General features: G+C 40.0%; 1 protein-coding gene across 3 annotated transcripts in view; it reads right to left on the bottom strand.

Annotated features, from left to right (window-relative positions):
• Positions 1–1563: 1563 nt before the first annotated feature.
• ME3 (malic enzyme 3) overlaps positions 1564–26642 on the bottom strand; it is a 250131-nt gene continuing 225052 nt past the window's right edge. For all 3 annotated transcript variants that reach the window (XM_049889593.1, XM_049889592.1, XM_049889595.1), the window contains one exon: positions 1564–26513. In XM_049889593.1, the coding sequence (XP_049745550.1) occupies positions 26352–26513 (162 nt within the window). In that variant the 3' untranslated portion in view covers positions 1564–26351. The remainder of the gene's footprint in view (positions 26514–26642) is intronic.

Below are 26642 nucleotides of genomic sequence, written 5' to 3'. Positions count from 1 at the left end.
AAAATCAATTGGCCATAAATGTGTGGGTTTATTTCTGGGCTGTCAGTTCTATACTGTTTGTCTTTTTGATTATAGTCATTCTGGTGAACGTGAAGTAGCATCATTGTAGTTTTAACTTTTATATGATTAATGATATCATTTGTCAGGTTGTCATACTGTGGTGGCTTGTGTGTTGCTATGATGTTGGAAGCTATGCCACTGGTATTTCAAATACCAGCAGGGTCACCCATGGTGGACAGGTTTCAGCGGAGCTTCCAGACTGTGACAGGCTAGGAAGAAGTATGTGGCAGTCTACTTCTGAAAAAATTGGTCCATGAAAACCTTATGAATAGCAGTGGAACATTGGTATAGTGCTGGAAGAAAAGGCCCTCAGGTTGGAAGGCACTCAAAATATGATTGGGAAAGAGCTGCCTCCTCAAAGTAGAGTTAGCTTCAATGATGTGGATGGAGTCAAGCTTTTGGGACCATCATTTGCTGAGATGGCATGACTCAAAATGATAAGAAACAGCTGCAAACATCCATTAATAATTGGAATGTGGAATGTACGAAGTATGAATCTAAGAAAATTGGAGGTCGTCAAAAATTAAATGGAATGCATTCAATATCCTACACATTAGTGAGCTGAAATGGACTGGTATTGGCCATTTTGAATTGGACGATCATATGGTCTGCTATGCTAGGAATGACAAATTGAAGAGGAATGGCATTGCTTTCATCATCAAAGAGAACATTTCAAGATCTATTCTGAAGTACAACACTGTCAGTGATAGGATAGTATCCATACATTGACGAGGGAGACCAATTAATACGACTAATATTCAAATTTACAACCAACCACTAAGGCCAAAGATGAAGAAATTGAAGATTTTTACCAACTTCTGCAGTCTGAAATTGATCAAACAAGCAATCAAGATGCATTGATAATTAATGGTGATTAGAATGTGAAATTTGGAAACAAAGAAGGATCTGTAGTTGGAAAATATGGCATTGGTGATAGAAACGATGCTGGAGATTCCATGATAGACTTCTGCAAGACCAACGACTTATTCATTGCAAATACCTTTTTCAACGATAAATGGCAACTATACATGTGGACCTCACCAGATAGAATACACAAGAATCAAAATGACTACATGTGTGGAAAGAGACGATGGAGAAGCTCAATATCATCATTCAGAACAAGGCCTGGGGCCGACTGTGAAACAGACCATCAATTGCTCCTGTGCAAATTCAAGTTGAAGCTGAAGAAAATTAAAACAAATCCATGAGACCAAAGTACCACCTTGAGTATATGTCACCTGAATTTAAAGGCCATCTCAAGAACAGATTTGATGCATAATACTAATGACAGAAGACCAGACGAGTTGTGGGATGATATCAGGGACATCATAAGTAAAGAAAGCAAAAGGTTATTAAAAAGACAGGCAAGAAAGAAAAGAAAAAAAAAGACCAAAATGGATGTCAGAAGAGACTCTGAAATTTGCTCTTGAATGTAGAGTAGCTACAGCGAATGGAAGAAATGATGAAATAAAAGAGCTGAACAGAAGATTTCAAATGGTGGGCAGAAAAGATGAAGTATTATAATGACATGTGCAAAGACCTAGAGCTAGAAAACCAAAAGGGAAGAACATACTCATCATTTCTGAAGCTAAAAGAACTTATGAAAAAATTCAAGCCTCAAGTTGCAATATTGCAGGATTCTATGGGGAATGACATAGGAAGCATTAAAAGGTGGAAGGAGTACACAGAGTCACTGTACCAAAAAAGAATTGGTAGACCTTCAACCATTTCAGGAGGTTGCATATGATTAAGAACCAATCATATGGAAGGAAGGAGTCCAAGCTGCATCGAAGGCACTGGCAAAAAACAAGGCTGCTAGTAATCAACTGAATACCAATTGGGATGTTTCAACAAACGGATGCAACACTGGATGTGCTCACTCATCTATGCCAAGAAACTTGGAAGACAGCCATCTGGCCAACTTACTGGAAGAGATCCATATTTGTGCCCATTCCAAAGAAAGGTGATCCAACAGAATGTGGAAATTATTGATCAATATCATTAATGTCACGCACAAGTAAAATTTTGGGGAAGATTATTCAAAAGCCACTGCAGCAGTATGTCAACAAGGAACTGCCAGAAATTCAGGCTGGATTCAGAAGAGGACATGCAACAAGGGATATCACTGCTCATGTCAGATGTATCTTGGCTGAAAGCAGAGAATACCAGAAAGATGTTTACCTGTGTTTTACTGACTATGCAAAGGCATTTGACTGTGTGAATCATTACAAATTATGGATAATGTTGCCAAGAATGGGAATTCCAGAGCACTTAATTGTGCTCATGCAGACCCTGTACATAGACCAAGAGGCAGTCGTTTGAACAGAATCTGTGGTTCAAAATAATAAAAGGTGTGGGTCAAGATTGTATCCTTTCACCATACTTATTCAATCTGTATGCTGAGCAAATAATCTAAGAAACTGGACTTTATGAAGAACATGACAGGATTAGATGAAGACCTGCAACATACAGAATACACAATCTTGCTTGCTAAAAACCAAGAGGACTTGAAGCACTTACTGCACCTTGACATAAAGAAAACAAAAATCCTCTCATCTGGACCAATAAGCGACATCATGATTAACAGAGAAAATAGTGAAGTTGTCACGGTTTTCATTTTACTTGGATCCACAATCCAAATAAAATGACTGCACCCATGGAAGCAGCAGTCAAGAAATCAAATAATGTCTTGCATTGGGTAAATCTACTGCAAAAGACCTTTTTAAAGTGTCAAAAAGCAAAGATGTCACTTTGAGGACTAAGGTGTGCTTGACCCAAGTAATGGTATTTTCAGTAGCCTCATACACATGTGAAAGTTGGACAATGAATAAAGAAGACTGAAGAAGAATTGGTGCCTTTGAATTATGGTGTTGGTGAAAAACACTGAATGTACCATGGACTGCCAGAAGAATGAGCAAATCTGTCTCTGAGGTACAGCCAGAATGCTCATTAGAAGAGAGGTTGGCAAGACTTTGTCTCATGTACTTTGGACATGTTATCAGGAGGGACCAGTCCCTGGAGAAGGACATCATGCTTGGTAAAGTAAAGGGTCAGTGAAAAAGAGGAAGACTCTCAACAAGATGGATTGACACAGTGGCTGCAACAATGGACTCAAGTGTAACAACAACTGTGAGAATGGTGCAGGACCGGGAAGTGTTTTGTTCTGTTGTACATAGGGTTGCTATGAGTCAGAACCGACTTGATGGCACCTCTGAACAACAGTGACGTTGAGCATCTTTTCATGTGTTTGTTATTCATTCAAATACTTTTTTTTGTGTAAAATGTTGATTCAGATCTTTTGTCCATATTTCATTTGTGTTGTTAGTGTTCTTACTGAGTTGTACTGAATCTAAGGCCTTTATGGATATGTAATTGCAGATATTTCCTCTCAGTCTGTTGCTTGTCTTTTTATTTTATTAATGGCATATTTTAAAGTGCAAAGTTTAAAATTTTGATTAAGTATGATTTGTCATTTTTTTCCTTTATGAATCATGGTTTTCAAATTGTATCTAAGAACTCATTGCTCAGCCTAAGTCACAAAGACTTTCTACTCTGTTTTCTTCTAGGAGTTTTATAGTTTTAGCTCTTGAATTTAGATCCATGATCCATTTTAAGTTAATTTTTATGTATGGTGCGAGGTAAGTGTCTTGAGTTCTTTTATTTTGTATGTGAATGTCCAGTTGTGCCAGTACCATTTGTTGAAAAGACTATCCCTCTTCACCTCCCACCCCTACCCCAATTGTCTTGGTAGTTTTGTTGAAAATCAGTTGACCATAAATATAAGAATTCACATTGTAAGGACTGTCAATTGTGTTCCATTGATCTTTAGGACTTCGGTGTCTCAACCATTTCTAGCTTTATAGTTAGTTTTGAAATTGGGTACTGTACTTTGTCCTTTTTCAAAAGATTGTTACTATTCTAGGACCTTTGAATTTCCATATAAATTTTAGGATAAGCCTGTCAATTTCTAAAAAAAAAAAGTCTCCAGGATTTTGATAGACACAGTGTTAAATTTATAGATCAATTTGGGGAGAACTGCCATCTTGACAATATTGAGTCTTCAAATCTGTGAACATAGCATCTCTCTCCATTTATTCAGATCTTCAATTTCTATCACCAATGTTTTATAGTTTTCAGTGTACAAGACTCACACTTCTTTCATTAAACTTATTTCTAGTATTTTATTCTTTTTGATACCTTTTTTTAACTTAAAAGAATAATTTGTTGTTGTCTTGGGAATATACACAACAAAAAAGATACCGATTCAAATTTCTGCATGTACAATTCAGTGACATTGATTATATTCTTCAAATTGTGCAGCCATTATCACTCTTCTCAGTTGTTCCTCCCCCCTTAACATAGACTCACTGGCCTCTAAGTTCCATCTAATATTTTTTTTTAGTTTGTAAAATTGCATTTAAATTTTTTTATTTTGTTTTTGTTGTTGAGAATATACACAACAAAACACACCAATTCAACAGTTTCTACACGTACAATTCAGTGACATTGATTACACTCTTTGAATTGTGCAACATTCTCACCCTGCTTTTCTGAGTTGTTCCTCTCCCATTAACATAAACTCACTGCCTTCTAAGTTTCCTATCTAATCTTTCATGTTGCTGCTGTCAATTTGATCCCATATAGATCTTAAAAGAGCACAGTGTTCAAGGTGGACATTCTTTACTAATTAAGCTGAACTATTGTGTGGTTTAAAGAAGACTTCAGGAAATATTTTCAAGGTTTAAAGATTATCCCAGTGCAATAGTTTTGGGGAGCTAATCCAGCCTCCATGGCTCCAGAAAGTCTGCAGTCCATTAAAATGTGAAATTCTGTTATGCATTTTCCTCCTTTTGATCAAGATTTTTCTATAGAATCTTTGGTCACAGTATTCAGTAATGGTAGCCGGGCAACATCTGGTTTTGGTTTTATGACAAAGGAGGCTTTTTGATACTATTGAGAATGGAATTGCTTTCCTAATTTTATTTTTAGATTGTTGGCTACTAGTATATAGAAATACAGTTGATTTTGTATCCTGTGAACTTATGAAACTCATTTATTCATTTCAGTTTTTTTTTTTGAATGGGTTTTTTGCCATTTTCTACATACAGTCATGCTATCTGTGAATAAAGGCAGTTTTACTCTTCCTAGCCAATATGGATGCCTTTAATTTTTTTTTTCTTTCCTTACTGCACTGACTAGAACATCCAGTACAATGTTGCCTAGAAGTGGTGAAAGTGACATCCTTGCCTTGTTCCCAATCTTAGGGAGAAAACATCCATTCCTTTACTATTAAGTATGATGTTGGCTGTTGTTGTTTCTTCATAGATGCCCTTTATCATATTGAGGATGTTTTACTATTCCTAGTTTGATGAGAGGTTTATCAAATATGGTGTCTTTACCTGGATTTGGTATCAGGGTTATGCTGGCTTCATAGAGTGAACAGCTGTCAAGATCAGGGCTTTTTTCTTTGTTGGAAGGTTTTTTTTTTTTAATTGCCTCTTCAATCTCTTCTCCTGTTATGGGTCTGTTCAGATTTTCTATCTCCATTTGTGTTAGTTTAGGTAGGTAGTATGTTTCTAGAAATTTGTCTGTTTCCTCTAGGTTCTTGAATTGTTAAGTTTTTCATAGTATTCTGTTATGATCTTTTTGTTTCAGTTGGGTCTATTGTAGTGTCCCCATCTCATTTCTTGTTTGGGTTATTTGCTTCCTCTCATGTCTTTCTTTTGCCAGTTGGACCAATGGTTTGTCTATTTTGTTGATCTTTTCAAAGAACTAACTTTTGGTGTTGTTGATTCTTTTTATTGTTTTTCTGTTTCATTTATTTCTTTTCTAATCTTTAGTATTTCCTTTCTTCTGGTGCCTGTAGGCCTCTTTTGCTGCTATTTGTTCGAGTTGTAGGGCTAACAGTTTGATTTTGGCCCATTCTTCTTTTTGGGTGTGTGCATTTATTGCTGTAAATTGCCCCCTGAGCATGGCTTTTGGCGTGTCTCAAAAGTTTTGGTATGACGTGTTTTCATTCTCATTCGATTCTAGGAATTTTTTTATTTCTTCTGTTACCCAGTTGTTTTTAAGCAAGGTGTTATCCAGTTTCCATGTATTTGATTTTTTTTTTTTTTTCCTTGCTCTTCCTGTTATGGCATTGTGATCAGAGAAAATGCTTTGTATTATTTCGATGTATTAGATTTTATTGAGCTTTGCTTTGTGACTTAAAATGTGATCCATTCTGGAAAATGTTCCATGTGTGTTGGAAAAGAATGTATATTTTTCTGCTGTTGGTTTTGTGTTCTATATTGGAAGTCAAGTTGGTTGATTTTGGCCTTTAGGTCTTTTGTATCTTTGTTGAGTTTCTTTCTAGATGTTCTGTCCTTTACTGAGAGTGATGTGTTGAAATCTCCTACTATTATTGTGGAACTGTTTCTCTTTTCAGTGCTTTTAGAGTTTTTCGTTTGTTTGTTTTGTTTTTTAATGTGTTTTGGAGCCCTGTCATAGAGTGAGTAAATATTTATCAGGATTATGTCTTCTTGGTGGATTGTCCCTTTAATCATTATATAATGTCCTTCCTTGTCTTTTATGGTTGACTGTGGCTTAAAGTCTATTTTTCTCTGAGATTAGTTTTGCCACTTCTGTTCTTTTTTGGCTACTGTTTGCTTGATATATTTTTTCTGTCCTTTAATATTTTATATATTTACTTCTGTGTCTAAGGTGTGCCTCTTGTAGACAGCATATTGATAGGTCGTGTTGTTTTATCCATTCTGCCATTCTCTGTCTCTTTATGGGTACATTTCAGCCATTACATTCAGTGTGATTATTGATAGATATGAGTTTATTGGTGTCATATTGTTGTGACTTTTTTTTTTGTGTGTGTGATGCTGACATTTTCTTTGTTTCTCTTACTTTCCTATGCTGGGTTCCTTTTGTTTGTATATTTTCTTTTATTATCATAGATTTTGTGTTTACTGAGTCTTTATGTTTTTCTTCTTTTTATTTTGATAAATAGTTTGAGCCAGTGTTTTATTACTTGATATTGCCTTGACTTCCTCTCCATTTGAAAGTTCTATACCTATGCTGTTTATTCCCCTTTTGTTTTGACATTGTGTTCATTTAAAGATTGACATCTCTGTTTCCCTGTTTTAAGTCTTTTAGCTTTGTTTTATTATTGAAAGTTCTTTGACAAGCTTGGTATCTGGCTGATGCTGTCCTATGTTCTAGACTCAGGGTGTTGTTTGATGTTGTTGATTCTCCAGAGGACTCCGTTTAATATTTCTTGTAAGTTTGGTTTGGTTTTTATGAAGTCCCTTAATTTCTGTTTACCTAGAAATGTCCTAATTTTGCCATCGTATTTGAGAGAGTTTTGCTGCACTATTTTTTATATTTTTATTTGAGAGAGTTTTGCAGCATATGTTATTCTTGGTTGGCAGTTTTTTTCTTTCAAGGTTTTATATGTCATCCCATTGCCTTCTTGCCTGCATAGTTTCTGCTGAATAATCAGAGTTTAGTCTTATTGTTTTCTCTTTGTACGTGATTCTGCATCTTTCCTCAAGGTGCTCCCAGAATTCTTTGTCTTTGGTTTTGGCAAACATGGTTACGAATATGTCTTAGTGACTTTTTGGGGGGAGTTTATCCTATGTGGGGTTTGTTGAGTTTCTTGGATGGTCAGCTTTTTGTCTTTCATGATGTTTAGACAGTCTTCTGCCAGCACATGTTCAACAGTCTTCTGTGTGTTTTCCGTTTTCTTCTCCTGTTCCGGATCTCTGATCATGTGCAGATTTTTGCTGTTGTGTCCTACATCATTCTTAGGTTTTCTTCATTCTTTTCTCTGATTTTTCTCAAACAAAGTGATATCCATGGATTTGTCTTCAATCTTGCTGATTCTGTCTTCTATTGTTTCAAATTTGCTCCTAAAATCCCCTATTGAGTTGTCCATTTCTGTTGTTTATCTTTGGATTTCTGGTACTGGTTTTGTATAATTTTCAATTGTTTATTTATTTTGAAATTTTGTTCTTGTATTATTTTCCTGAATTCTTCTATTGCTTTGTGTTTTCCTTGATTTTGGCCATGTTTCCATTGGTTTTGTCTGTGTTTTTCATGATTTCCTCTGTGTTTTCCTGGACCTCTTTTCTATCTCTTGCATATCCCTAAATATTAGTCTTTTGAGTTCTGTATCAGGTAATTCTACTGCCTTTTCTTCTACTGGAAGCTTATATGATTTTTTGTTTTGGTCACTTGCTAGAGCCATCTTGCCCTGCTTTTTTTTAAATATGTGTTGATATTGCCTGCTGTCTCTGAGACATTAAGTTATAATTTTCTTTCTTTATTGATTGTATGTTCATTTTTTTGTTCTCCTGTTTTGTTTTGATATGTCAGGGTGGTAGGCCAAGTGTGCTTCACTGCTTGGTCATCTGTGGGCACGATAGTTCTCATCACTTTGTCTAGGTGGGCAGGGCTGCAGCAGGAAGGATGAGTCCACTTCACTGTTCACTGGTTTAGCAAGGTGGCTGAGGGTGGACTGGTAGGCACTGTCTACCTCCTAATGTTTGTCCAGCTGTGTGGCAGTATTCACAGCCCCTTGCCAGATGGGCGGAGGTGTCAGATGGGGATGGTATGGGTTCACTTCCCACTGTTCAGCAGCTGATAGAGTGGTGGGAGGGGAGGGGCAGTTTGGACCCAGTGCGGTGGCAGGCCTGAGCACTGGGGACACTCTAGCCATGGTGGTGTAGCAGGGACCAGCAGGAAGGAGTGGGCAGCATATGGGGCTAGGTGGGAGGGAGAAAGAGAAGAGAAAGAAAAAAATGGTGGCACAGCAGTAGCTGGCAGGTGAGAGTGAAGTGGACTCGGGCTGGCAGGAATGGGAGATCAGTGGTGTGATGGTTAAGGTTGCGTCTCCACTTGGCTGCGCCATAATTCTTAGTGGTTTGGCAGTTATGATGTAGTTTGGCAGTCAAATAATGATGTAATACTTCCATAATGAGAGCTGATATAATGTGATCACCTCCATGATGGGATCTGCTATGAGCAGCCAATCCACTGAAAGGAGATTCCTTCAGGGTGTGGCCTGCATCCAGTAGAGGTGGGTTTCTGGCAAGGCTTGCTGGCTTTTCCTCACTCTGGATTGTGCAGCTGGCTCCTGTTCATCTGACTTCTTGTTCTTGGAACTTGAGCTAGTAGCTTGCCTGCCAGTCTTGGGATTTGTCAGCCTTCATGGTCTGGATCTTGGGTTCGCCAGCCCTGCAGCTACGTGAGTCAGGAGAAGCCTCCAGCCTGATCCACCTATTTGGGACTTTCCAGCCTCTACAATCATATGAGCCATTTCCTTGATCTTTCTCTCTCTATATACACTTCACTGGTTTTCTTGTCTAGGGAACCCAGCCTAAGGCATATTACCAGGAGTGGTTGTAGAGAAACAGAATTGTAAGGATGAGTCTCCTAAATTGGTTCTTAAGTCTGGTTAGTCTTAAAAATGAGACTTTGCTTCCAGTAGTAAAGAGGGCACTGCTAAACCATAGCATGAGGTGGCAATAGAAATATGCAAAATATCACTACCAATAGATCAGGTGTTGGTGAAAGGCAAGGCTCTGGGTGATTGTATGTTTGATACTGTTCTACAATTTTGTCATAATGGGAGGTATAAGGAAGCTGGTTGGTTGGTCCTACTTTCACCAGACAAACTGGTGAAAGAAAGAGGTGAGCTCAGGGCTTCAGAGTCAAAGTTCAAATGCCACATAAAAGACCTCAAAGTTTCCACTTGTGCCTTGAAAGAAAGCCTTGTTTCTTAGAGTAACAGAGCTGATATTGCTGAAAACCAAATCCAGGGTCTTATCATGAAAGTAGCTGAATTACAATACCAACTGAATTCCCAGCTTATAGTGGTGTCTGAAGTTAAAGTGAGGACACTGATTGGGAAGAAATGGGATCTGAAATTTGGGATGGGGACATATGGGCAGATAATCAGGAAACTGGGGACCCTGAGCCCCTAAGATCCATTGAATCACTCCTGCCAACAGTAACCAGCCCTCTTACTGCCATCTGAAGAGATTACTCCATCTTTATCTACTAAGCCACCCTCCCCAGTAAAACCATTAGCCCCTCCACCTCAGTCTGGTGAGATTAATCCAGCTATATCTAAAGAGCCTTTGTCTGAGTTATTGACTGGTACATCGCCTGAGGCAGATGCCTTACAAGACAATGCTGAATGGTTTCAAAACACATCCCAACCACCCATTTTGGCTTCTAGACCTATAACCAGACTTAAATCCCAGCTAGCTACAAAAGGTGAGGTATAAAGTATGACTCAGGAGGAGGTACACTACACTCCAAAAAAATTTCTTGACTTTTCTAATATGTACAAATAGAAACCTGGGGAATTTGTGTGTGGGAATGGCTATTAAGGGTGTGGGAAAATGGTGCAAAGAACATAAAGATGGGTAAGTCTGAGTTTATAGATATGGGCCCACTAAGCACAGATTCTTCATTCATTGTTTCAGGTTGAGAGGTTAGGAAAGGACCTAATAGTTTATTTGGTTGTGTCACTGAAGCATGGATTACGTGGTGGCCTACCCCCTAAATCAAGTTGAAGTACCAGACCTGCCCTGGTATACTATAGAAGAAGGTATTGAAAGGCTTAGGGAAACTGGCATGTTAGAGTGGATTTATCAGGTTAGACCCACAGACCCACATGTTGAATGACCAGAGGACACACCTTTTACCACAACTGTGAGGAACAAATCTGTGAAGGGAGCCCCAGCATCCTTGAAGATGGCTGTGATTGCTATAAGTCAGATTTGACCAGTTGGAACCACCCTAACTGAATTCAGACACCTAAATACAATGGGATTGATTGGATCCTGTGGTGGCAGGACCAAGCGATGGCACTCAATCGACAAAGACAAGGTCGGAGTGGTTATGTAATGGACAGCAAAGTCAAAACAGTAATCAGAATAGTCTGACTTGTATGGACTTATGGTGTTGGCTACTTAGTATCTTTCATGGATTGAATTGTGTCCTCCACAAATATGTGTCAACTTGGCTAGGTCATGATTCCCAATATTGTGTGACTTTTCACCCTTTTGTGATTTGGTGCAATTTTCCTGTGTGTTGTAAATCCTACCTCTACGATGTTAATGAGGCAGGATGAGTGGCAGTTATGCTAATGAGGCAGAACTTGAGCTACAGGATTAGGTTGTATCTTAAATAAATCTCTTTTGAGATATAAAAGAGAGAAGTGAGTAGAGAGACAGGAGACCTCATACCACCAAGAAATCAGTGCCAGGAACAGAGTGCATCATTTGGACCTGGGGTTCCTGCTCTGAGAAACTCCTAGACCAGGGGAAGATTGATGACAAGGACCTTCCCCCAGAACCAACAGAGACAGAAAGCCTTCCCCTGTAGCTGGCACCCTGAATTTGGACTTCTATCCCCCAGACTGTGAGAAAATAAATTTTTCTTTGTTAAAGCTACCCACTTGTGGTATTTTTGTTAGAGCAGCACGAGATAACTAAGACAGTGTTCCTAGGAGTGAAATAGATAGGAAATCTACTATTTACTTGATCTGTACAAGTAAAATTAATTCTTGGTCAAGTGAAGAGCAGTCTTACTGAAATTGCCAGAGTCATGACCCCTCAATCAATTCCCAGACTTGAGTGAGTTTAAAGACCCACAACCCCTTGAATGAAGGGGAGACCGGGTCCCCTTAAGGATGGACCTCATTACATTGCCAAAAATTTATACTCTTAATCTTTCTTTTAGCTTTCCCCAAAGGGATCTGTGGCCTTTTACAAGAGTGACAGTTCTTGGGGAAAAGAAAATAATCAGACTTTTTGGGAATTACTGGATACTGCCTCTGAACTGACACTAATTCCAAGAGAACCCAAAATGTCACAGTGGCCCACCAGTAAGAGTGGGGCATATGGAGGTCAGATTATTAATGGAGTCTTAGCTCATGTCCATCTCACAGTAAGTCCAGTGGGTCTCCCAACACATTCTGTGGTGATTTCCCCAGTTCCAAAATGCATAATTGGAATAGATATACTCACTAGCTGGCAGAACCCCTACATGGGATCCGGATAAGTGGAGTAAGGGCTATTATGGTAGGGAAAGCCAAATGGGAGACATTAGAACTGCTCCTACCTAGGCAACTATTAAGCCAAAAACAACACCACATTCCTGGAGGGATTGCAGAGATTACTGTCACTATCAAGGACTTGAAGGATGCAGGGTTGTGATTCCCACCACATCCTCATTCACCTTAACCTATTTTGCCTGTGTGAAAAACAGATGGATCTTGGAGAATGACAATGGATTATTGAAAATTTAGCCAGGTGGTGACTCCAATTGCAGCTGCTGTTCCAGATGTAGTTTCATTGCTTGCACAAATTAATACATCTCCTGGTACCTTGTATGCAGCTGTTGATCTGGCTAATGCATTTTTCTCCATACCTGTTTCAAAGGACTACCAGAAGCAGTTTGCCTTCCACTGGCAAGGGCAGCAATACACCTTTATTGTCCTACCTCAGAGGTATACCAACTCTCCAGCCCTATGTCATAATTTAGTCTGCAGGGATCTTGATTGCCTTTCCCATCCACAAGATGTTTCACTGGTCCATTATACTGCTTGAACCTAATAAGGAAGAAGTGTCAATGACTCTGAACTTAGTGGTAAAACATTTGACTGTTAGAGGGTGGGAAATTAATCCAGTAAAAAATCAGCTGCCTTCCACCTCAGTGAGATTTCTAGGGGTTAAGTGGTATGGGGCATGTCGAGATATTCCTTCTAAAGTGAAGGCTATGTTATTGTATCTGGCCCATCCCACAACTAAAAAGGAGACACAACATCTAGTGGGCCTCCTTGGATTTTGGAGATGACATATCCCTCATTTGGGTGCTCTAATCTGTCCTATTTATCAAGTGACTCAAAAAGCTGCTAGTTTTTAGTAGGGCCCAGACAAAGAGAAGGCTCTGCAACAGGTTCGGGCTGCCATGCAAGCGGCTTTGCCACTTGGGCCATATAATCTGGCTGATCCAATGGGGCTTGAAGAGTCAGTGCTGTTTGAAGTCTTTCCCAGGCCCCTAATGATGAATCAGAGCACAGACCCTTAGGATTCTGAAACGAAGCTCTGCTGTCCTCTGCAGATAACTACTCTCCTTTTGAGAAAGAGCTTTTGGCTCTTATTACTGGACCTTAGTAGAGACTGAATGCTTAACCATGGGCCACCAAGTCACCATGCAGCCTGAGCTGCCCATCATGAACTGGGTGTTGTCTGACCCACAGAGCCATAAAGTTGGACGTGCACAGCAGCACTCCATTATTAAATAGAAGTGGCATATATAAGATTGGGCCTGAGCAGGACCTGAAGGCACAAGTAAGTTGCCTGAGGAGGTGGCCCAAATGTCCATGGTCTCCACTCCTGTCACATTACCTTCCATCTCACAGTCTGCACCTATGGCCTCTTGAGGAGTTTCTTATGATCAGTTGACTGAGGAAGAGAAAACTCATGCCTGGTTTATGGGTGGTTCTGTGTGATATGCAGAAAGTGGACAACGGCAGCACTACAGCCCCTTTCTGGGACCTCCCTGAAGGGCAGTGGTGAAGGGAAATCCTCCCAATGGGCAGAGCTTTGGGCAGTGTACCTGGTTGTTCACTTTTCTTGGAAGGAAAAATGGCCAGATGTGCAAATGTATACTGATTCATGGGCTGTGGAAAATGGTTTGGCTGGATAGTTAGAGACCTGGAAAGAACATGATTGGAAAATTGGAGACAAGGAGGTATGGGGAAGAGGTATGTGGATAGACCTCTCTGAATGGGCCAAAGAAGTGAAGATATTTGTGTTTCATGTGAATGCTCACCAAAAGGTGACCTCAGCAGAGGATTTTAAGTCAAGTGGGTATGATGACACATTCTGTGGAAACTAGTAATCCTCTTTCCCAGACACTGGTGTCATTGAAAAAAGTGTCATTGGTGGCAGAGATAGAGATTATGCGTGGGATCAGCAACCTGGACTTCCACTCACCAAGGCCTATTTGGCTACAGCCACTGCTGAGTGCCCAATCTGCCAGCAGCAGAGACCAACTCTGAGTCCCCGATATGGCACCATTCCTTGAGGTGATCAGCCAGCAAGCTGGTGGCAGGTTGATTATGATGAACTGCTTCCATCATGGAAAGGGCAGTGTTTTGTTACTAGAATAGACACTTTCTCTGGATATGGATTTGCCTTTCCTGCATGCAATACTTCTGCCAAAACTACCATTTGTGGACTTACAGAAAGCCTTATTCACCATCATGGTATCCCACACAACATTGCCTTGGGTCAAGGGACTCACTTCACAGCAAATGAAGTGTGGTAGTGGGCCCATGCTCATGGAATTCACTGGTCTTACCATGTTCCCCATGATGCTAAAGCAGCTGGCTTGACAGAATGATGGAATGGGCTTCTAAAGACACAATTACAGCACCAGCTAGGTTGCAATAACTTGCAGGGTTGGGGTAATATTCTCCAGGATGCCGTATATGTTCTAAATCACTATCCAGTATATGGTGCTATTTCTCCCATAGCCAGGATTCATGGGTCTAGGAATCAAGGGGTGGAAATGGGAGTGGCACGGCTCACTATTATCCCTAGTGACCCACTTGCAAGATTTTTGCTTCCTGTCCCTATAACCCTATGCTCTGCAGGTCTAGAGGTCTTAGTTCCAAAGGAAGGAATGCTCCCACTGACACATCACTGATGCCATTGAATTAGAAGTTAAAAATGCCAGTTGGCCATTTTGGGCTCCTTATGTCTCTGGATCAACAGGCAAAGAAGAGTTACCATATTGGCTGGTGTGACTGATCCTGATTACCAAGAGGAAATTGTACTGATGTTAAATAATGGAGGTAAAGAAGAGTATGTCTGGAATCTAGGAGATCCTCTAGGGCATCTCTTAGTACAATCACGACCTGTGATTGAAGTCAATGGAAAACTACAGCAACCCAATTCTGACGTGACTACTAATAGCCCAGACCCTTCAGGAATGAAGGCCTTGTTATCCTACCAGGCAAAGAACCATGACCAACTGAAGTGTTTGCTGAGGGTGAAGGGAATATGGAATGGGTGATGAAAGAAGGTAGTTCTAAATACTAGTTATGACCACATGACCAGTTGCAGTGATGAGGAGTGTAATTGTAATGAATATTTCTTCCTTGTATGTGTGCATCAAATATTTTTGTTTTTTTCACCTGTAAAATATGAGATGTAAACACGGCTAGTGCATTTTCGGTTGTACACGTGTTAGTTGTATCATGTTAGGTGCAAGTATGACTTTATAATTTTCTTATTCAGAGATTATGGTTTAAGGAGATATGTACAGTTACCAAGTTGACAAGGGGTGGACTGTGATGTTTAAGGTTGAGTGTGAACTTGTCTGGGCCGTGATTCTCAGTAGTTTGGCAGTTATGATGTAGTTTGGCAGTCATATAATGAGAAGAAACAGCTGCAAACATCCACTGATAATTGGAACCTGGAGTGTATGAAGTATGAATCTAGGAAAATTGGAAATTGTCAAAAATGAAATGGAATGCATAAACATCGATATCCTAGGCATTAGTGAGCTGAAATGGACTGGTATTGGCCATTTTGAATCAGACAATCATATAGTCTACTATGCTGGGAATGACAGCTTGAAGAGGAATGGTGTTGCATTCATCGCCAAAAAGAACATTTCAAAATCTATCCTGAAGTACAATGCTGACAGTGATAGGATAATATCCATACGCCTACAAGGAAGACCAGTTAATACGACTGTTATTCAAATTTACGCACCAACCACTAGGGCCAAAGATGAAGAAACAGAAGATTTTTATCAGCTGCTACAGTCTGAAATTGATCGAACATGCAATCAAGATGCATTGATAATTACTGGCGATTGGAATGCAAAAGTTGGAAACAAAGAAGAAGGATCAGTAGTTGGAAAATATGGCCTTGGTGATAGAAACAATGCCGGAGATCGAATGATAGAATTTTGCAAGACCAACGACTTCTTCATTGCAAATACCTTCTTTCACCAACGGACCTCGCCAGATGGAACACACAGAAATCAAATTGACTACATCGGTGGAAAGAGATGATGGAAAAGCTCAATATCATCAGTTAGAACAAGGCCAGGGGCCGACTGTGGAACAGACTATCAATTGCTCATATGCAAGTTCAAGCTGAAACTGAAGAAAATCTAAGCAAGTCCACAAGAGCCAAAATATGACCTTGAGTGCATCCCACCTGAATTTAGAGACTATCTGAAGAACAGATTTGATGCATTGAACACTAGTGACTGCAGACCAGATGAGTTGTGGAATGACATCAAGGACATCATCCATGAAGAAAGCAAGAGGTCACTGAAAAGACAGGAAAGAAAGAAAAGACCAAGATGGATGTCAGAGGAGACTCTGAAACTTGCTCTTGAGCATCGAGCAGCTAAAGCAAAAGGAAGAATTGATGAAGTAAAAGATCTGAACAGAAGATTTCAAAGGGCCTCTCAAGAATACAAAGTAAAGTATTATAATGACATGTGCAAAGAGCTGGAGATGGAAAACCAAAAGGGATGAACATGCTTGGTGTTTCTCAGGCTGAAAGAACTGGAGAAAAAATTCAAGCCTCGAGTTGTAATAGTGAAGGATTCCATGGGGAAAATATTAAACGACGCAGGAAGCATCAAAAGAAGATGGAAGGAATACACAGAGTCATTATACCAAAAAGAATTAGTTGATATTCAACCATTTCAAGAGGTGGCATATGATCAGGAACCGATGGTACTGAAGGAAGAAGTCCAAGCTGCTCTGAAGGCATTGGCGAAAAACAAGGCTCCAGGAATTGATGGAATATCAATTGAGATGTTTCAACAAACAGATATAGCGCTGGAGGTGCTCAACCCGTCTATGCCAAGAAATATGGCAGACAGCTTCCTGGCCAACTGACTGGAAAAGATCCATATTTATGCCTATCCCCAAGAAAGGTGATCCAACCAAATGTGGAAATTATAGAACAATATCGTTAATATCACATGCAAGCAAAATTTTGCTGAAGATCATTCAAAAATGGCTGCAGCAGTATATCGACAGGGAACTGCCAGAAATTCAGGCTGGCTTCAGAGGAGGATGTGGAGCCAGGGATATCATTGCTGATGTCAGATGGATCCTGGCTGAAAGCAGAGAATAGCAGAAGGATGTTTACCTGTGTTTTATTGACTATGCAAAGGCATTTGACTGTGTGGATCATAACAAACTATGGATAACACCGCGAAGAATGGGAATTCCAGAACACTTAATTGTGCTCATGAGGAACCTTTACATGGATCAAGATGCAGTTATTTGGACAGAACAAGGGGATACTGATTCATTTAAAGTCAGGAAAGGTGTGCGTCAGGGTTGTATTCTTTCACCATACCTATTTAATCTGTATGCTGAACAAATAATCCAAGAAGCTGGACTATATGAAGATGAACGGGGCATCAGGATTGGAGGAAGACTCATTAACAACCTGCGTTATGCAGATGACACAACCTTGCTTGCTCAAAGTGAAGAGGACTTGAAGCACTTACTAATGACGATCAAAGGCCACAGCCTTCAGTATGGATTACACCTCAACATAAAGAAAACAAAAATCCTCACAACTGGACCAATGAGCAACATCGTGATAAACGGAGAAAAGATTGAAGTTGTCAAGGATTTCATTTTACTTGGATCTACAATCAACACCCATGGAAGCAGCAGTCAAGAAATCAAAAGACGCATTGCATTGGGCAAATCTGCTGCAAAGGACCTCTTCAAAGTGTTGAAGAGCAAAGATGTCACCCTGAAGACTAAGGTGCGCCTGACCCAAGTCATGGTATTTTCAACCGTATCATATGCATGTGAAAGCTGGACAATGAATAAGGAAGACTGAAGAGGAGTTGATGCCTTTGAATTGTGGTGTTGGCGAAGAATATTGAATATACCGTGGACTGCCAAAAGAATGAACAAATCTGTCTTGGAAGAAGTGCGGCCAGAATGCTCCTCAGAGGCAAGGATGGCGAGACTGCTTCTTACATACTTTGGACATGTTGTCAGGAGGGATCAGTCCCTGGAGAAGGACATCATGCTTGGCAGAGTACAGGGTCAGCAGAAAAGAGGAAGACCCTCAACGAGGTGGATTGACACAGTGGCTGCAAGAATGAGCTCAAGCATAACAACGATTGTGAGGATGGTGCAGGACCGGGCAGTGTTTCGTTCTGTTGTGCATAGGGTCGCTATGAGTCGGAACTGACTCAACGGCACCTAACAACAACATAATGATTTAATCACTTCCATAATGAGATGTGATATAAAGTGATCACCTCCATGATGGGATCTGTTGTGAATAGCCAGTCAGTGGAAAGGGAGTTTCCTTGGGGGTATGGCCTGCATCCAATATAGGTGGATTTCCTGGCAAGGCTTGCTGGCTTTTGCTCGCTCCAGGTCCTGCAGCCGGACCTGTTCATCTGACCTCCAATTCTTGGGACTTGAGGTAGCAGCTTGCTTGCTGATCTTGGGATTCATCCGCCTCTGTGGTCTGGATCTTGGATTCGCCTGCCCCAGCAGCTGTGTGAGTCAGGAGGAGCCTCCAGCCTGACCCATGGATTTGGGACTTTCCAGCCTCTACAATTGCATAAGCCGTTTCCTTAATACGTATCTTTCTCTCTCTCCCTATATAGACGCTTCACTGGTTTTGCTTGTCTAGAGAACCCAGCCTAAGACAGGTGGCATATGGGGCAGAAGGGTGAGGGGCAGTAAAGCGTGTTTCTCTGTTACTTGGTGCAGTCACCTTTTGGGAGCTTCATGAAGTTGCCTTCCTGTACTCCCTGTCTGGGGTCATTGCTGGCTGTTTTCCAAGATGGCGATGCTGTGTTAGTTGGCAGGGGACCTATACCGCATATCTCTCCTTGTTCTCTGTTTTCTGTCAGTTTCTTCTTCCATTCATTGTTTGTCTTAGTTATGTAGTGCTGCAATAACTGTTAAGGCCACAAGTGGATGGCTTTAACAAAGAGAAGTTTATTCTCTTACAGCCTAGGAGGCTAGAAGTCTGAATTTAGGGTGCCAGCTCCAGGGGAACGCTTTCTGTCTCTGTTGGCTCTGGAAGAAGGTCCTTGTCATCAATCGTCCCCTGGTTCAGGAGCTTCTCAGCACAGGAATCCCACGTCCAAAGGATGCGCTATACTCCCGGTGCTTCTTTCTTGATGGTATGAGGTCTCCGTGTCTCTCTGCTCACTTCTCTTTTATATCTCAAAAGAGATTGGCTCAAGGCACAATCCAGTCTAGCAGATTAAGTCCTGCCTCATTAACATAACCGCCGCTAATCCCATCTTATCAACATCATAGAGATAGGATTTATGACACATAGGTAAATCACATCAGATGATAACGTGGTGGACAATCACACAATACTGGGAATTATGGCCTAGCCAAATTGATACATACATTTTTGGGGGACACAATTCAATTCATAACAGTGTTTGATCCAGTTCTTTATCCCTTCGTTTGATGTTTAGGGTTCCAGGACTGACATTTGTATGTTTTACTTAGTTTTTTTGTTGCAGAGGGACAGCATGGTGTGGCTGTCTAGGGCACCATGTTGGCTCTGCCTCAAGAGTTTTATCATAAATGGATGTTCCATTTTATCAATTTCGTTTTTACACATGTATTAAGACAATCATTGGTTTTGCCCCTTACTTTGTTAATGTCATGTGCTACATTTATTGATTTTCAGATGTCAAAACAACCGTGCATTCCAAGGGATAAATTCCACTTGTTCATTGTGTGTAATTCTTTTTATTTTTTTACTTTGGTGGATCTGGTTTGCTAATATTTTGTTTAGGATTTTGGTATCATGTTCACAAAAAATATTGCTCTGTAGTTTTCTTTTCTTGTGATTCTTTGTCTAGCTTTGATATCAGGGTAATACCAATGTCATAGAATGATTGGGAAGTGTTCCTCTATTTTCTGAGTTTGTGAAGGACTGGTGTTATTTTTACTCTAAATATTTGATAAAATTCATCAATGAAGTGTTCTGGACCTTAGCTTTTCTTCATGTAAAGATTTTAAATTACTATTTCAATTTCTTTCCTTGTTATAAGTCTATTCATATTTTCTATTTCTTCTTGTGCCACTTTTGGTAATTGTTATCTTTGTAGGAATTTGTTCATTACACCTAAGTTGTCTAATTTATTGGCATACAGTTGTTCCTTATATTCCCTTACCAAAAAAAACCAAACCCAGTGCCGTTGAGTCGATTGTGACTCGTAGCGACCCATAGGACAGAGTAGAACTGTCCCACAGAGTTTCCAAGGAGCACCTGGCAGATTCGAACTGCTGACCCTTTGCTTAGCAGCCGTAGCACTTAACCACTACGCCACCAGGGTTTCCTATATTCCCTTATAACTGAAAAAAAATTTCTGTAGAGTGGATAGTAATGTTCCTCTTTCATTCTTGATTTTTTAAATTTTTCTTGTCAGTCTTAGTAAAATTTGTCAATTTAGTTGATCTCTCAAAGCACCAATTTTCTGTTTCACTGACTTTCTAAAAAAAAAAAAGAAAATTATTATTAAAAATATTTTTTTCTTTTCTATTACATGATTTCTGCTCGAGACTTCACTTGCTTTGGGTCTTGTTTGCTTTCCTTTTTTTCTTCTTCCTTAAGGAGGAATCTTAGAATTGACTTGAGACCTTTGTTTTTTTCTGATAATTTCCCTCTAAGCATTGCTTTAGCTACATTTCATTAATTTGATTTGTTGTTTTTATTTATATTCACTTATCTATCTATCTATGGATCTATGGGTCTATCTATGTATAATTTCCCTTGATTACTTGTTACATGGGTTATTTAGAAATATTTTAATTTCCAGTATTTTGGAATGCCTCATATTTATGTTGATTTATGTTGTTGATATCTAATTTAATTCTGTTGTGATCAATGAAGATGTTTTACATAATTTCAATTCTTTTAAATTTATTTATACTTGTTTTATGGCTTAGCATATGATCTATCCTGGAAAATGTTTCATGAACACTTGAAAAGAATACGTATTCTACCTTCACTGTGTAAATTGTTTCTGTATGTCAGTTAGATTGAGTGTTACTCAACTAATTATTGCTGATAAAATTCTCTAGTTCTATAAATTATTGAAAGCACAGCATCAAAATTTCCAATTGTTCTCATTGGATTGTCTCTTATCTCTTTAAATTCTGACAGTTTTTGCTTCATCTGTTTTGAGGCTCTCTTGTTAGGTATGAGTACAGTTATAATTTTTTTTATCTTCCTGATGTACTGACCCTTTTATAATGACAAACAATCCTCCTTTTTTTCTAGCAATATTTCTTATCTTGTTTATTTTGTCTGTATCCAAGTGACAATCTCTGCCTTTATTTATAGTTAATGTACTTATTAGTATCTTTGGGTTTACACTTACCATTGTGCTATTTATTTTATGTATATCTTTTTTTGTTGTTGTTGTTCTTTTCTTCCTTTATTGCTTTCTTTTTTGTTAAGTATTTTTTGTGTGGAAACCCTGGTGGCATAGTGGTTAAGTGCTACTGATGCTAACCATAAGGGTCGGCAGTTCGAATCCACCGGGCGCTCCTTGGAAACTATGGGGCAGTTCTACTCTGTCCTACAGGGTCGCTATGAGTCGGAATCGACTCGATGGCACTGGGTTTGGTTTGGTTTTTTTGTTTTATTTTTTGTGTACTATTTAAATTCCTTTGTCAATTTTTTCTATGGAGACTTTTGTTATTTTTCTCTGTAGATCTTCTAGCTATTATTTAGCTATTTGATTATTATTTAATAGCTATAATAAATAGCTGTTATTTTCTTAGTGGTTGCTCTGGAGAGTACAATAAGCATCTAAAGTTATCACACTCTGTCATTGTTGTTGTTAGCTGCTATCGAGTTGGCCCCAACTCATGGTGACCCCATTTACAACAGGATTGGACTGTTGTGATCCATAGGGTTTTCACTGGCTGATTTTATTGGGGGTAGATTGCCAGACCTTTCTTCCTAGTCTGTCTTAGTGTGGAAGCCCTGTTGAAACCTTTTCAGCATTATAGCAACACATAAGCCTCTCCGATAGATTGGTGGTGCTTGTGCTTGAGGTGCATTGGCCAGGAATAGAATCTGGGTCTCCTACATGGAAAGTGAAAATTCTATCACTGAAACACCACAGCCCCCTTATCACATTATATTCCGATTAATATTAACTTAATTCTGATAAAATATTAAAATCTGCCATGTAGCTGTTTCCTCCCCCTGCCTTTGTTCTTTTGTTGGCATATATATTACACTACACTTCTTATAAACCCAGCAATACAGTGGTAAAAGTTATTGCTTTATACAACGTCTTTTAAAAAATTTAAGGGAAGAATGGAAACATATATTTATAGTCTTTTATGTTAAACTAAATATAAACTATTCCTTGTATTTTTCATTTTTCTCCTGTGGATTCTAGTCACCATCTAGCTTATTTCCTTTCAGCTTGAAGCATTTTCTTTCATATCTCTTTTAAGGCAGGTATTTTAACAATGAAAATTTTAAGACTTTGGTTATCTGGGATGTTATTATTTTGCCTTCATTTGGAGGCACAGTTTTCTGGAATTAGAGTTCTAGACTGATAGTTTTTTTCCTTCAGCAATTTGAATATGTCATTCCACTATCTTTTGGCCTTCACTGTTTCTGATGAAAGTCAGCAGTAGCCATTGATTGTACTGGTAGTTCCCTGTATATGATTACTCACTTTTTTTTCCTGGTTTTAAGATTTTCTTTTTGTTTTCCAACAGCTTGAGTATGATGTGTCTGAGTCTGGATTTACACATATTTATCTTATATTTGTTGAACTTCTTGGATATGTAGGTTAATATTTTTCATCAAATTTGGGAAGCTTTAAACCATTGTTCTTTAAAATATTTTTTGGCTTCTTTCTTTCCTGTCCTTCTGGGACTCCCATTATGCATATGCTAGTAGATCTGATGGTGTTCTACCGGTCTCTGAAGCTTTGTTCATTTTTCAATCTTATTTTTTCTGTTTTTCAGATTGGGTAGTTTCTATTGATTCACCTTCAAGCTCACTAATTGTTTCTTCTGCCATGTTGAATCTGCTGTTGAGCACCACTAGTAAACTTTTCATTTCAGTTACTATACTTTTCATTTTCAGAATTTCCATTTGGTTCTTTTAAAATACTATTTATTTCCTTTTTGAGAATCTCTATTTGTTGATTCATTGTTGTCACACATTTCTTTAATTCTTTACACTTGGTTTACTTTAGTTCTTTGAATATATTTATAATAACTGCCTTGAAGTCTTTGTTTGCTAAATTCTACTTCTGGGGATACCCAAATGCATTTTGTATTGACTCATTTTTTTCCCCTGAGTATGGGTCATACTTTTCCTTTTCTTTGCATGCCTCATAATTTTTGTTGAAGACTGAGCATCGTAAACCATATGCTGGACTTTGATTTTTCCCTCTTGCACACTGTTTTTGTTGCAGGAACAATGTAAGTGTAGAGAAAGTGCAGAGGAAGTTGTGGGATGTAATGTAGAAAGGTAGTGTAAAAGGTTCCCTGTTTCATGGTGTTCAGATTACCACTTCACTCTTCAAACCCTTTTCAGAATAGTTTTTCATTCTTTGTGATCCCAGGGATCATAGAGCAGGGATGTTTCCTCAAGATTCTTGGTTGAGCACTAGCACCAAGGAGGCAGATGTCTGAAGAGTAAGATCTGGACAAGGGTTGACTGGTGTCTCTGCTTATTACTTTTCTAGGAGTGCCATGGTCCATAGACCCCATCACTGAGAGGCAGCCATATATGATCTATTCATGGCGGGCAGTGAGTGTCCTGAGGCTGAGCTGACAGTAGGGGTGGGCAGTAGTAGTTCCCTAAGCCTAATTTATTGTATCCTCTATTATACAATAAAATTAAAGGTTGGAAGCTGCCATCACAATAGACCTTTATACAAATAAAATTAAAGGTTGGAAGCTGCCATCACAATAGACCTTAGCAATTTAGCAGGGTCCTTACTTGCAGGGGGCTGCAGGCACTTCCTCCACTGTCTTAGTCATCTATTGCTGCTATAAGAGAAATACCACAAGTGGATAGCTTTAAAAAACAGAAGTTTATTCTCCATCAATCTTTCCCTGGACTAGGGGCTGCTCTGTGCAGGGACTCCAGGTCCAAAGGTTGCGCTCTGCTCCCGGCACTGCTTTCAGATACCTCTCAAGATTGCCAGTTGGGTTGGCATTGTAATTCAGCCACTCTTTTAAGACAGTGGGTTTGGTTTTTGGCAACATCGGCTCTGTCACTACAAGAAATAAGGCTTTCTTTCAAGGTGCAAGTGGAAACTTTGAGGTCATTTATGTGGTGTGTGAGCTTTGACTCTGAAGCCCTGCGCTTATTTCTTTCCTTCACCAGTTTGTCTAGTGAAAGTAGGACCAGCCAACCAGCCTCCCTATACTTCTCATTATGACAAAATTATAGAACAGTATCATCCATGCAATCACTCAGAGCCTCGTCTTTCACCAATACCTGATCTGTTGGTGGTGATACTTTGTGTATTTGAATTGTCACCTCACGCCATGGATTAGTAGTGCTCTCTTTACTAATGGAAGCAGAGTCATCGACGTCTTTAAGACTAACCAAACCTGAGAACCAATTTAGAAAATTCATCCTTACAATTTTGTTTCTGTAGACCCCCGCTTTTGGTACCAAATGTGTTAGGCTGGGTTCCAGAGAAGCAAAACCAGCAAACGTATATATATATAAACAGAGATTTATATCACGGAAATGGCTCATGTGGCCCCTAGAAGCTGGACGTCCCAAGTCCATGAGGCAGGAAAGGAAATTCTCCTGACCTACGTAGCCACAGGGGCTGGCAAACCCAAGATCGACAGGCTGGAGAGCAGTGCCACTGCAGGTGGTGAAGATCGACAGCTCTCAAGATCAGCAGGCAAGACTGCCAGCAAGCCACCAGCGCAAGTCCCAAGAACTAGAGGCCAGACGAATGAGAGTAAGCTGCAGGATCTGGAACAAGCAAAAGCCCTGGCAAAGCAAGCAGGAAGGAAGTAGGCAGAGGATGGCAGAGAGATGAAGGCTGAGGGGGTGGTGAGCTGCCACAGGCCCGGGCCCTGCCAGTACCACTCAGCAGATTCCATCATGGGGGTGATCACGCATCATATTTCAACAGGGAAGTGATCACAACATTACTGCCAAAACACTTAGAATCATGGCCCAGCCAAGTTGACATACAATCTTAACCATCACACCTACCCTCACCCTCCTATAGTGTGGGTTCTGCTGGACATGAAGGAGGTGAAGGCTAAGACTGAATATGGCCTAAGAAACACTAGAACAGACTGATATCACCTCCGTAAGGAAGCTGCTCTGAGTTGCAGAATTACTTTAGAGCAAAATGATGGATGGAAGAGTGTGGTCCAGAGCCAGGAAAAGAAATCAAGTCTTCTTTAGAACTCCCCATGGTGCTCTTTCCCTCACTGCCTTCCTTTGTCCTCACTTCTTGGCATGCTGACCTTCCCCACCCTCATATCTCTGGATTTTCTTTTAGCAATAACCAAAAAGGAATGCTTAATACTCTACAACCCATACAGAAGTGACCATTTCTGACTAGTTAGTAAGCTGTCTCTAGCCATTCAGCCCTCACACCCTGCTGAGCCTTGAAGGGTGTGTATTCCTCCAGCAGAGACACAGCTCCCTGCAAAGTGGGCTGTGCTTTCTGGCTAGTGGCTGTCGTCATGTTCTCCATCTTCCTGTGACTCCTACCCATCCTTCACTCTTGAGACTCACTCTTGAGACTCACTGCTTCCCCTAAAGCCTTCTCTCATGCCCTCACAGAAAGTATGCTCTCCCTCCCCTGGGTACCTTTGACCTTAATCTGCACTTCTGTCATGGACTTAACATTTTTTCCCTTATAATGAACTGAATTGTGTATTTCATCTCCTCCACTAGACCCTGAGCTCTGTAAAGGCAGGATTGTAGGCAATAGTCTGTATTTCCCACAGGCCTAAGCTCATAGTTGGCAATTAATGAATGAAGAAATGCTTGGGAAGGAACTCAGGAGAGGGTTAGAGAAATGTGAACTCCAAGGGCCTTTGGATACAAGGCTGTCATTCACCACATGCCTGGATATCTCTTCTCACACCAGAAAGTTCAAAGGAAAAAACACAGTGACAAAGATGCCCATTTTGGAACCCATTTATATTGCTGGTACTACTTTGGGCTTCATCCAGCCCCACACCAGCCACTGAGATCGCGTCAAACCGTTTGAACATTCATGGCTTCCTTGGGCCAAGTGTAGCTGTCCAATGTAAATGAGTCATAGTCAGGAGTGTAGACCAAGGATCTTACAAAAGCCTCTTTGTCCTTGGGCTCCGGGTAGTAGGAGGCCAGGCTGTGTTTGTATGCGTAGTCGAGGACCTAGGGAAAAATAAATTTGGCTGAGGAATTGGATCTAAGGAGGAACCTTCCTAAAGTTCCTTGCTTGGGAGCCTTGGGGAAGGGGAACACACTCCAAAGAATCAGAAATATTCCTCCCACGGCTTGTGT

The sequence above is a fragment of the Elephas maximus genome, chromosome 7 (assembly GCF_024166365.1).
Source record: "Elephas maximus indicus isolate mEleMax1 chromosome 7, mEleMax1 primary haplotype, whole genome shotgun sequence".
In the NCBI taxonomy this organism is placed as follows: domain Eukaryota; kingdom Metazoa; phylum Chordata; class Mammalia; order Proboscidea; family Elephantidae; genus Elephas; species Elephas maximus.
Note: the sequence above shows the minus strand (reverse complement) of the source record. Positions and strands in the feature narration are given on the sequence as shown.